The sequence below is a fragment of the Idiotropiscis lumnitzeri genome, chromosome 11 (assembly GCF_059441095.1).
Source record: "Idiotropiscis lumnitzeri isolate Australia: NSW breed Sydney's pygmy pipehorse chromosome 11, RoL_Ilum_1.0, whole genome shotgun sequence".
Classification (NCBI taxonomy): domain Eukaryota; kingdom Metazoa; phylum Chordata; class Actinopteri; order Syngnathiformes; family Syngnathidae; genus Idiotropiscis; species Idiotropiscis lumnitzeri.
Window position 1 is genome coordinate 5,195,511 of NC_142401.1, and position 12,576 is coordinate 5,208,086.

A 12,576-nucleotide genomic window follows, 5' to 3' on the forward strand; every position below is an offset into this window, starting at 1 on the left:
ATCACGACAAGCACGAGTGCTAATGCGGCGGGGGTGGCAACTACAAGCTCCCGTGGCAGGAAAAGTGAAAAAAGTAGCAACCAATCGAGAGGAGGCAGCCGGCCAGCGCACTTGTAGTCCCTCCCCGGGCCGCTAAGGGCTGAGAGGGGAGCCGGTGTGTGAAAAGCTTTTACCTCAGAGGGACGATGGTGGAGCCTTGCTAAACATGGCGGCGCTCTCCGAGGATGGGAGGTACGGATTAAATTGTGGCCAACACAGCGCAGGCAGAGTTACCGTTCTGCACGTCAAATTGACCGAGACAGCACTGAGAGCCATTGAGAGTTACCAAAATTGCACGGTGAGTCGTTTTCGCTCGTACTGAAAATGACACTTTTTTTTTTTGCTGGGAAGCTCAACTGCCACGCACTGCTGAAGCTATCCGTTAGCTCGCTTGTTGCCAGCGAAAATAAACGCTCACATTTCGATGGTTTTCGTCCATGGTCGTTTAATGAATCAACGGGTAACGATGAATCTTGCTTCGTACGTTTGCGGCGATTCGATTTGAAGTGCTGACAAACGTTTTTTGAACGAAGAATATCGTTTGTAAAGTATGACACTTGGAAAAGCTTTCGTTAGCGATCTGTTAGTGAGACGCATTAGTGCTGTGCTGGGCACACTCCTGCTGTCCTTTTTGTGAACTTGCTTTTTTTTTTCCTGCCACAAACAAATGTGATTTGACTAACTTTGACGACTTAGAATTTCATTAAGAACAGGGCGTCGCCAGCAAATGTTACACGAAAAGAAAATGGTTTACCTATGTTAATGAATTTTACCAAGTGTGAAGAGGTTCATTGTAGGTTTAACGATGATGAAGTTCGACAATCTCAAACAATGCTCGGTCAACTTTGAGAATGTCGAGCCGATTTGGTTTTAGCCGAAAATGAATTTTACAAATAAAAGTTGCAAACTAAGATGGACAGTCAAGCTGACAAGTCCTCCCTTGGGAGGCAAAAATGATGAACATGAGCAAGTGCCTTTGGGGTTTATTTAGACAAATACTTGCGTTAGCTGAGTCATTGAAATTCTTTTGCAAGCCAGGAGAAGAGGAGGCTGTTATCTGTATATCTACATCGGTCTTATTGACTATTTGGTTAACAAAAAAAATGTATATTTATGCTACCTTACATTTGAACAAAAATGTTTATCGTGTCTTCTTTGTATTACCACATATCTTGGCAGAAGGAAGAATCTGTTAACTTGGTGTGCTATTTGGGTAAAACCCGGTGTGCTATTTGGGTTAAATTTAGGCCACCGCCTAACTTTAGATATATTTAACTTGCTAATCTTGAACCATACACTCCTGGTGTTACCTCACCGAGGTATGACAGGTGATGTAAGCTGAAGAGTCTTACTTGTAGAAGCCTGAAATCTACCTGAACTCAACTTTGGCGACAATACGGTTACGTAACAGCCTCAAGCCCCCGATGGACCCAAGCCGAGTGCAGCGTTAAGTGATCTTTATGGCACTCAATGCATGTCACACATGAGACACATTCTGGATTTTGCACCTGCGGTCAAACTGTGGAGGAAACAATTTGAGTCCTTTCAATGTGTCAAAATGGGGTCATTGCTAGGTTGAAGGAATTCTTTTGTGGGTTGCGGGTACTGCTCCCGGCCTAATTGGATGTGGTAATGTTGGTGTGCACGCTGCGTTGGAGCAGTTAAACCTGCCTGCTTTTTGTTTCTTGCCTTCTGGGCAATGTGTGTTGTAGCGGAACCAGTGCTATGGAGGCTGGCTATCTTTGTCTTTCTCTGGTGATTTGAAATGTGATCAGAACTGGTTGGTGTGTGTAATAGTGGGGGAGGGAGTCAGTCAGTGGCTCAGGGAGGAGAAGTTTAACAATCCTGAATTGGATCGTTTTGTCCCATTTAAAGTATCCATTTATCTTGTAGGAGATGGCAAGTGAGATAGCGATGCTTGTTGTATAATGAAATGCAGATTCCACTGAAATTGGTGACGCAGCCATTTTCAAAGTCTCTGCTCCAGCTGTGAGCGAGCTGTGAGCGAGCTGGGAGTCCAAAAAGCTCTCTGTCCTAACCTACCGTACTCTGTAATGCAGCAATGAAGCCTCAGCATATTTGTGGCGCTCGACACCAGTCCAACTACACATAAAAACCGACATAAAACAACAAGCGTTTCAGAAATAGCCTCTGTCCAATATATTCAGCGCCTCGCTTTGGCAATATGTCGTAATCAGTCGCAATGTAGCATAAGGCCTTATTTTGGACTTTATTCGTTTTCCACGATGCACACTATCGAGGAATGCGTTTTGTTGCTGTTGCGTTAGTTGCATGGTCTTGTTGGTGCGACGGGCCACTAAGGCTCCGCTGCTGCATCAAGATGTTTCAAGTTGCTCCGTGTCAGTCAAATGTGTTGCTCGTTTTACCACATTTGAGTTTTTCAACCTGTCCCTGACTAGCCTGATTTGAAATGCTCCACTCAATATTTTTCACAGTTATGAAATGTTGCACTGCATTAAGCTATTTTTTCCCCTCAATTTTTTTTTTTCAGAATGTATCCTCTTTGTGGCCGACAATACAGTTCAAGGGACTCCAAGGGGTAAGAATGTACTCTTATTTAGAGTAAATTTGATTTATTTGGAAATGCTTTGTAGGTCCAGCAAGAGCACACCTTCATTAATTACATTCATTCATTCTCTTTCTCAGTCAAGTTAATCATCTGCTTAACCGCTTCTGTTTTAGCGCTAATCTTTGCTATAAGTAGTCAGCAACTAAACATGGTTGTGCTTATTTTGGGAGTATTTATACAACATGTTGTAAGAGACTGTTATGCGGGACCAAAACAAAAACTTGACAAGGCATTGATTCAGAGATGAATACTCTCTTCATTTTTAAACTTTCATTGAAAATGAATTTTCTATAATGTGAAAGAATGACATACAACTAAGATGATATTGATATACAATATTTGAACAGTTTTCTTTTCTTGATGTGGCGCTGCACTAAACCCGATAATGTAAGAAATCTTAAAAAAAAAAGAGAGAGAGAGAGAGAGAAAAAAACCAAACATTTCTTTTGGCCTGAAACCCACAAGAAAATAAAAACATCTGTGGAGATATTTGATTGAAATGCGGAAAATCCAAAGCATTTGTTTCGTGTTTTCAATGCTCAAGCATGGTTGGAACAGGTGAATTTAAGACTTTGTTGACGCGCAGGTGCGCAACGGTGCGTTAACTAATCGATCCGGCGCTCCGTTATTAATGTTGACGTTCCGTTACGTGATGTCACGACGCTCACACTAGCAGAGCGAAGCACAAGATTGTATTTGAGTTGAGTTGAAGCAGATGCTGAATAAACACGCCAGTCTGGTAGGTTGTAAATGCGATAACTCAGTCCCACTCATTCTCCACCATGCAGAAACTAATTGAATGGAATAAGTCACCGCTCCACCTGATCTTAACAGTATGAAGTTAAACACGTTGCGTATTTAATCGTTCCTCCGACTTTGCCTCTTCTTCATTCTGCTGCACACTTATGAGTAATCGTTGACACTCTTTTTTTTTTTGTTTTTCTTCCCCTTCTGGGCAAGAAGATTTTTATAAACACACATGCCACTTTCGATTTATATTTGAGAACTGTATTGAACGACTCACCAAAGGGTCCAGTTCTTGCGCATTCTGTACTGTACCGAGATAAGGCGCAGAGACTGCTCATGCAGGTCAGTCTCTTAGCCAATCAGGATGCAGAACACAATGCTCTTAAAAAAAAAAAAAACAGCACTAAAAACAAACAAAAAAAAAAAAAGTCTGAGAAGCGCATTATTACGAGGGTTCATTGTAATGAGCGGGTGTATTACAACATGATGACAGATGTAAATGTGATTGGATGCCGTGTGAGTGCAAGCCAGGGTAACCGTGCTTCAGCATGATGCAGAACAATTGGCCCGGTGTCAGAGCACACTTGAATTCTGGACCGTGTGGATTCAGAAGCGTGACCGAAACAAGAAAGAAATCGCTTGCATTCTATTCAAAATTAATTGCAATCCTCCACATCAAATAAATTGTACATTTTCATTCCTCGTGTGGATTCTTTCAGCGCATCAAAATACCCAGGACGGATTCTTCCTCGGATGCCTCCCACAATTTTGATTTCTACCTGTCTAACGTTGGCAAAGACAACCCTCAGGGAAGCTTTGATTGCATCCATCAGTATGTTTCGAGGTAATGGCTCCATCAGCTCTTGTTGCCCTGCGACACTTTGCCTGGGGCGTTGTTGACCTTTGACCACGCGTGCCTCATTGTCTGCAGCTCAGGGGCCTCTCAGCTGGCATTATTGGCCACAGTGCAGGACAAGGTGACAATATGCGCCACCAATGACTCCTACCAGGTGACCCGGGAGCGCATGACCCAGGCTGTGGAGGACACGCGTGAACGTGGGACCAAAGTCATCAAACCCGGGGGCCAGTACAGAGGCAAGGCGGCCCTTCAACTCGCGATCACACGGACGAAAAAAACGATCTGGTCTCTGTAGCTCTTGGCTAGCTCATTTGTTGTCTGCCGCCAATCATCTTGCATGCTGCTCACACCCGTTTTCCATTTGTGTTTCACTGACACGCCGCCTGCCAAATGCTGCTTGTGTTTAAGCATGCATCCCATTCCAAGCAATCAGGTCTGCTTTAAATGCTTCCTTTTGACTACAAACACGTCTCGGCAAGTTTTCTATTTCTCATTAGATGAACATGCAAACTTTGATAGCCTTATGTTGCATGTCAAACTAGAATCATCTCATCATAGGTAGGACAACAAAACATAACGCTTCAATCATTTAGCAGGCCAAGTGTGCTTTTCTATTTCTGGCCATACTTATAACGTTCTCCTTTTTTTTTTTGTCTTGCCACAAACTGTTGTGTGGAACTTAACATCTGTACATGTTGACGGGGTTAAAGTGCTTGGTAATCTAACTTTTGTATTAATTAAAACCTGCAGTTCTCCTTAAATCAGGGTTCACCTACTTCTGTCCTCGAGTCACCGAGCCTGCATGCGTTCCGGCTGTCCTTGCTGCAACGCACCTCATTTGCATGTTCGGCAAGCTCTTGAAGCCCGAGAACCATTATTTGAATCGGTTCCGGTGTGTTGCAGCAGAGAGAGATGGAAAACATGCAGTATAGGTGCCCTCGAGGACCGGAGTTGGTCACCCCTCATTTAAATAAACCATTGTTGTTACAATTTACCTAAAAAAAAAATAATAATAATGTTCATGTGCTGTCATTCATCTAGAATCACTTCACCACTCAAGACCAAACAACACTGACTTTATATTGTCCTACATGTAACTAACAATTTATTCATTTATAATTTTGGGAAAATCCTGAGCAAAATTCAATGGTCAACTCCAAACAGAGCTTAGCTGACTGCGCAGGTGTTAGAATGCCATCACTTTTTCTCATCACATTCCTGACATTACAGTCTTGGGCGCTTTAACTGAACAGTCAAGCAACATTATCAAGATGGTTATCTCATTATTTATAGACGCAGACTGCCGTGGAGCTTCTACGTTTGTTGTGTATTGTCTATGAATTTTATTTTATAAGGTTTCAATTTAATAAACAATTGGTTGTAAGGGACGACAAATCTGCTAAACTTAAACTCCAACTTGTTTGTCGGGGCTCTGGGGATAGATTTTCATTAACTAGGCAAGATAGAAACTGCAGAATGTGAGGAAACCCTGAAAGAAAAAAAAAAAGCTTATTAGAAGCCGCTTGTTAGTAGAATTGGCATTTAATTGAAAGTTACAAGTGGAGCTTTAATTGGTGCCTACAGATTAAGGTGACAAACTCTTCCCTTCTCCTTTTTTTCTTGTTTTTGCTTTTTTAAACCAAAATATGACCACTTTCGACAGTCTCCGCTTTTTGACACATAAGAAGGGGAGTGTTTGCCCTCACTAACCTTAAACTCATTAAGCACTTTAGAATTTCATAATGCCTAAGCAGCAGTCTGACTTGGCAGCAGGCTCAGCAACATCACCACCACGTTTCTATTCCAACCCCTTTTTCTAAATCAAGTCACTGCACTTTATTAGGGAGTGTAATTACTGAAGTCATTGGCCACTGTTTGACAGAAGATTCTGCCAACTATATTTTTTTTCCCCAGGGCTTTGGCCTGACAGAAGTTGATTTCAGTAAGTAACATTTTGAGCAAGTTAAGAGCAGCTGCGGAGCAAGATCCTCCACAACCCAACATGGCTAACGTCATGGCATCTAGAGCAGCTTGCTAAAGTCCCGCCATGTAGTTAAAATAAACTCTCTCTGTTTCTAGGAAAGCAAGTACATATCCGTAAACCAGCGCTGTCAACACCTGAGGTAGTCCCGGAGCGCAAGCGATCAACACCCATCAACCCAGCCAATACTATCCGCAAGTGCCTTTCCAACAACCCGGTGTCGCAGCGGCCATTTCGGGACCGTATCGTCCACCTGTTGGCGCTGAGGTCCTACAAGAAGCTAGAAGTGCTTGCCCGTTTGCAGCGGGATGGCCTCAACCAGAAGCACCGCAACTCCTTGGGGACCACTCTGCAGCAGGTGTAGTAAAGCGTGGCTTGGCTTTTGTAGATCTCGGTGGCTTTTGCTCAACACGATTTGCATGCACAGATGTGCGGCCACCATCGGACATGTGCCGTTTCTAAAAAGTTTTTGCACTTTTCATGCGGTCATAGCTAAACTTGAAACTTTGTCTTTGTCTTTTCCAAACAGGTGGCAAACCTCAACCCCAAAGACAACACGTATTCGCTGAAGGACTTTGTTTACCGTGACGTCCAGAGAGACTGGCCTGGCTACTCTGAAGACGAGAAGACGCAGGTGGAGCGTATCCTGACTCGGTAATTTCTTGGACATTTTCACTTTTACGACTAGGCCCAGTGTGGTTGTGAAGTGGACTAACTACGCTCTATGAAACAGTAGCATTTCATTGGTAATATCTGTGTCTTCACACCAAGACCAAAGTTATTAACATCAAATTTTAAGTGCCACTTTGATGAGGTCTTTTTTTTTTTTTTTTTTTAATTATACAACTGTAATTCAGCGGCCTGAGATTAAATGGTTTCCATGGCCAAATGTCTGCGAACAGATAGGTGCGAGTTTACCAAAGCACTTTCTATGCTGGCAGGTTAGTGGTTGTTTAAAAAAAAACAAAAAAAAAACAGCGATTTCAAATCTAGCTAAGAAACTCCTGAAATGAAATCGCTAAATTTTTCAACTAGGTTCCAAAAAGGAGCCCAGTGGCAGGGCAATCAGGGACTGAGCATTCCCAAGACAAAGTGCTGCTATCTAGATTGCAAAAGCAGGCTCTTGTCAACATTTGTGACCCTGAGTTACGCTTGCAAGCTGCAGATATTTTGCCGTTGGCGCCTTACCTCGCCAGTACAGCTCCAAATGAGAAAAGACCATGATGACAGCTCGAGGGGCGACAGACAAATTGACGGCTCATCGTATTGTGTACAACTTGTAACATTTTGAAACGTGAAAATTTTTTGACAACGTGGGCATTTTCCCATAGAAGAAACACTTTTTGTTTATTTATGTTTAAAAAAAAACTCCTCCTGAAGCTTGTCTGGTATCAGCAGACAAAGCAAATCCCAGAAGAAAAAAAAAAACCCAAAAAAACTTGTTTTGAATATTGTCGTCACTTGCTTTTTCTTGAAGAGGATTTTAGTTCAAGGCCCAATGACCTAGTCTTTATATTTCAATAACTTCTTTCTAAATTGTATATATTTTTTTGTGCACTAGAGCCATTAATTTTTCTCTAATGCTACATTTTTCCTTCTTCAACAGCAAACTCGGTCTTCCCACTGAGGCGCTCTGTTCAAACGGCTCTCCCAAAGACACTTTACCTTCGTCCCCTCGGGTACTTTTTCGTCTCCAAACGCTCTGAGACACGCAAGCATCCACATGTACAGCCTTCTTCAACAAAATATGTTTCCCCTTTTACAGAAGCGCCAGCCAGATTTTGACTTTATCGATCCTTTGGCGCCCAAGAAAGCCCGTATCTCTCACCTCAGCAATCGTGGGCCAGCCACATCTTTATCCTCATCCTCCTCCGACCGCCGTGAGGACGACGGGAGCCCGGCCGCTAAATGCTCTTCGCTGCCCTCCAATGTCATCTTGGGCCCACCCAGCCATCTCCCAATTCCCTCTCACCAGCAGCCTAGCCCAGCTTCCAGCTCCAACTCCCCCAGCACGCCGGAGGGCTGCGGCACCCAGGACCTGCCCGTGGACCAGAGCTCCTCCTGCAGGGACCCTTCGCCAAGTTCCTTGTCATCCGATCGAGCCTTGCTGCAGCGTTATCGGCCCCCGATCCCGGTGGCCTCGCCGAGCCCTCCTCCCTGCTCCTCGCTCACTGTTACCTCCACTGTGATCAGCAGCCCTCCCTTGTCCACCAGTGATGACAAGAAGTTCAAGAAGAAGTCCAAAAAGCACAAAGACAAGGATCGCCAGCGGGACAAAGGGAAACGGACAGAAAGGGGCTGCAACAGTTCTCCGAGTGTTGTCGAGCAGGCGAAGGAGAGTCAGAAATCTAAAAAGAGGCAGAATGGTGAGGACAAGAATCCTCACGCATGTCAAGGTGTGTTTTTCATGATTACCTTAAGTCTGATGTCTGTCCATGACACATTTCATTTCATTCCATAACGTACATTTTCTTTTTCCTGTGCATTTTCCACTGCTTCACATTTATTTGAACTTATTCTTATAGAACATTGCGGTTAATAATTAACTTGAAACTCAAGTTCAAAATTCAGACTTGTGGCTCAATGCTGTCCAGAATAGGATAACGCTATAATACTATCTTTGTGCCAGTGTCAAACACGAACACTTTATCCAAAATATCTTAACGCCAAGCCTGTGGCAGTAAAATAACACAAAGAGGAAAATTATGCGCAGCCAGAAGCTCCAGGACAAAATCTGAAGTTTATTTGCAACTATACCGTATTTCACAGAGATGGGCATATATATTTATACACGGAGCAGAATTAAACCATGCAATGCTGTTGGGATGTACTGGTCCTTGAACTGAGAGTTCAACTGATAGCAAGTGCGTGACTAGAGAGAGCGAGAATTGAAGTGTGCAAAAACACGGAAGCGATATGCAATGGCTCAATTGAGAGCCAAAATAACAATCTTGGATGAGTTGCAATGAATACAGCCATGTCCACAAAGCAACCCCGGTCCGAACTCCTCTGTGAATTTGCCTTGTGTGACAACAAAAGTCTGAGGAAGGTTCCGGTACGCTCTGTCATGATAGCTGCGTTATTTAGGGGGAAAAAATTGTCTACCAGTGTTTGTGTAATAGATAATAACGTGGAGACCCGCGGATATTCGTCCAAAGCGTCTAATGTATGTACAAATCCATGTGTATGGCTAAATTTTGTCAGGTGTGTTTTGTCGTCCGGAAATTACGGTAACTGGATGTGAATAGAAAATTAGAATTAGAATTAGAAATCTAATGAGCTTTAAATAATGTCTATGAATTATGAAACCTCTGGTCATGCACGGACACTTTATTTTCCGGTGAGATACAAAGACAAACGCGCTTTAAAAGGACGAGCAATAACGACGAAGTGATGATGACGGAAGGGTGCCCAGATTGCAGATATGAGGCAGATCGGCAAAATACCATAACGTGCCCATCACTGCTATTTCAGTGTCTAAAAAAATGTTTCGCTTGCATTTGATGACTCTAGGCGTACTCCCTTAGATGTAACGACCCTGTTACATTGGATGCACGCAATAAAATGGCGCTTCTCATCAGCCTTTGAGTCCAAAGCGCTCATCTTTAATGAAAGATAAACACAGAGCTCCTCATAGAGGTGTGAGCCGACTGAGTTCAACTCAAGTATGACTATGAGCGACACATGTGGGTGTGACCGTGCCAGTGAGAAAAAGAAGAGCGGTAGCACCGGGGTTTGGAAAGCAAATGCATTCTAATGGTTAGCCAACTCCCAAGTCTAATTGTTTAATTGCACAGATAAAAAAAAAAAATGCATTCCGCATAAAACCAATAAAGCATCGGTTGCTTTAGTCTTTTTCTTTTTCTTCAGTACGTCATTAGAGAGGCAGAACATTTAGTAAAGTATGATCATTGGCCACATTTATGTGTACAAACAAATTGAAGGTACCTGTTTGACAAGAGTTCCAATGCCAACCTATCAGGCATATAGGCATGCGTATTTAAGACAGACTCTTGCACTTTCACCTGAATTAAATCTTGCAATGCTGTTGGCTTTCAGATTACCCGGAAAAAGAGAAGAATCCGGGCCAATCTACTGTATTCTCCTCCACAATTGAGGCGCCGGACTATGAAATGTAAGTTGCCCCGGCAAGAATCATTTTCAAAGTGAAAGCAGAGTGCGTGTTTTCGTGGGGGAGGCGTTAGCGTCACGTATTTAACAAGTTAAGACAAAGTGGAAAGAGATGAAACTGAGTTCAAGGGAGGTTCCATTTCTTCCTTCACCATCAGGGAAGCACAAACTCAGTCTGCACAATTCGCTCTCTAATCTTCACAGCCTGCTGAATCGTGCCACGTCACTTCACAATTATCAAATAGTTAATTCTGATCCCTCCCCGTTATGTGTAAAACATGCAAACTATGACAACGAGCTGTCATTTTTGGCTTTCTAGAAAGTACACAGCACTGGTGTCCACGGACCAGAGACAGCGCTACAAGGACGACTTCAATGCTGAGTACGACGAGTACCGTCTGTTGCACGCCCGCGTGGAGAAGATCACGCGACGCTTCACGCAGCTGGATTCCAAATGCCGGAAGCTGGCACCAGGCACCAAAGAGTATCAGGTCCGCCTTTTTTTTCTCTTTTCATTTCTGTGGTTGATTGGCTGATATGAGCAGAAGCACACAGATGGCTCGCATGAGTTCTCATGAGTGTTTCATTTTTATTTTGCAGAAGGTGCAAGAAGAAGTCTTGAAAGAATACAAAATGATGAAACAAGTAAGCGTCCACAGTGTGACACCTCTCTGAGTCATGTACTGTATTTCTTCAAGTCGTAATCTCCCCTTTTTTTTTTTTTATTGTTGTTGGAAAAGTAAGCACCTCACCCTGCATAAACGCCTCCTTTTATCTGCTCAGGGAAAAAAATGCCAGTAATTGCCTGTATTATACGCCCCAGACTATGACAATCTGCAATCACTTGCTCATTTCATGAACAATGTGAAAGTACAGAAGTCTTGAAAATGCCGAGTCATAGAGCCATAGGGATGGAAATTAGTATTGTAGGGTAAAGTGAAGTTGCGAAACAACCTCAAAGAGTCGAGCTCAATTAATATATTGCAAAATCTCATTCAATGACATGAAATGGTTAACCGCTAAGACGGTGATCTGCAGAAGTGGTTGAAAATGTTTATTATAATTTATTATATTAATAAATGTATATAGTACATTTTTATTTTGTTTTATATATTTAGATGTATTTAAATATAGAAGCTACAAAGTACGCTGGTTGTGGTCTCACATGATGTTTTTCTTGTTGTAATTCCAGCACAGCCCGAACTACCACAGAGACAAACAGCGCTGTGAGTACCTGCACAACAAGCTGGCGCACATCAAGCGGCTCATCGCAGATTTTGACCAGCGCCGAGCCCAAACTTGGTGCTGAGAGTCCTCTCGCCACGTCACTGATCAGTATTGTGAATGGAGTGTCCAACCGAGATAGGGGGGTCGGGGGCGAGGGGCGCAGGTCCAGCTGGCTCTTATTTATTAACACCCCCACGGTTGGTGTCTGTCTCTCCTTTCCTTATTTGCCGTTATCCTAATTTCCTTCCTTCATTCCTTCCTTTTACAAGCTTTGATTCCACAGGCTGCGTTATAGCCTGAAATGTTCTGAATCCCACGTTGAGTTCCTCTCAGTTTTGGCCCCCATTTTTTTTTAGGGGGTTCCCTTTCCTTTCTCAGAGGCCCTGTGGATTTTTCCACAAGTGGGGGGCTGCATGATGAGCCAAGTGTGTTTCGGGGTACCTTTCATCTCTTCTTTCCTTTTGAAAGACTTTATAATGCAGGAATTAGAAGTATTTTTGAGCTTAAGAGAAACTATTGACTTGTATTTAAGAAAATGAAGATCTATTTATTTTGGGACTTGTAGTGCAAAAAAAAAAAAAAAGTCCGTAGATGATTTAACTTTTGGTAAACAATGCAGAAAGAAAAACAACAAGTAATGGGCCTTATGTGTTTTGACATTGTGAAGCCATTTTGCACATAAGATCCGGATATCATCTCTTGGGCAAATCTTCTCGTGCTGGTGAAGGTCACGTGATGGAGAACCAACAGCAAGGATGCGAGAAGGGGAAATAATTAGTGAGCTGATGTCTATGGATTGTGAACTGTTCGAATGGCCATGTGGGGTGTTGAGAGGGAACTTAAGGTAAAGACCTCCGAGGGGGGGCAGTGTTCCCCCTGCACCGTCAGTGTTGATGTCAATAGTGCATTATTATTATTAGCCTTAAGGTGGTTACACTCAATGGTGGTGTAGGTTCACCCTTTTGGTGCGTAGTCTATACTAAGGAACTATAACTGCCTGGC

The 12,576-nt window shown here is 43.1% G+C and overlaps 1 protein-coding gene across 1 annotated transcript; it reads left to right on the forward strand.

The window, feature by feature from the left end:
- Positions 1-77: 77 nt before the first annotated feature.
- Positions 78-12,547, forward strand: ell2 (elongation factor for RNA polymerase II 2). The gene is made up of 12 exons (XM_088308347.1): positions 78-337; positions 2,552-2,599; positions 4,096-4,220; positions 4,308-4,471; positions 6,315-6,574; positions 6,746-6,870; positions 7,823-7,895; positions 7,982-8,612; positions 10,276-10,351; positions 10,667-10,838; positions 10,948-10,992; positions 11,540-12,547. Exons 1-12 carry the CDS (start codon positions 206-208, stop codon positions 11,654-11,656), a joined length of 1,968 nt encoding a protein of 655 aa, XP_088164473.1. The 5' UTR covers positions 78-205; the 3' UTR covers positions 11,657-12,547.
- Positions 12,548-12,576: the final 29 nt, after the last annotated feature.

Excerpts from the sequence above, each read along its gene's own strand:
- ell2 (XM_088308347.1), top strand. The coding sequence starts at position 206 with ATGGCGGCGCTCTCCGAGGATGGGAGGTACGGATTAAATTGTGGCCAA. Across the intron at positions 338-2,551 it reads AGAGTTACCAAAATTGCACG|AATGTATCCTCTTTGTGGCC; the intron begins GTGAGTCGTTTT and ends TTTTTTTTTCAG. Across the intron at positions 6,871-7,822 it reads GTGGAGCGTATCCTGACTCG|CAAACTCGGTCTTCCCACTG; the intron begins GTAATTTCTTGG and ends CTTCTTCAACAG.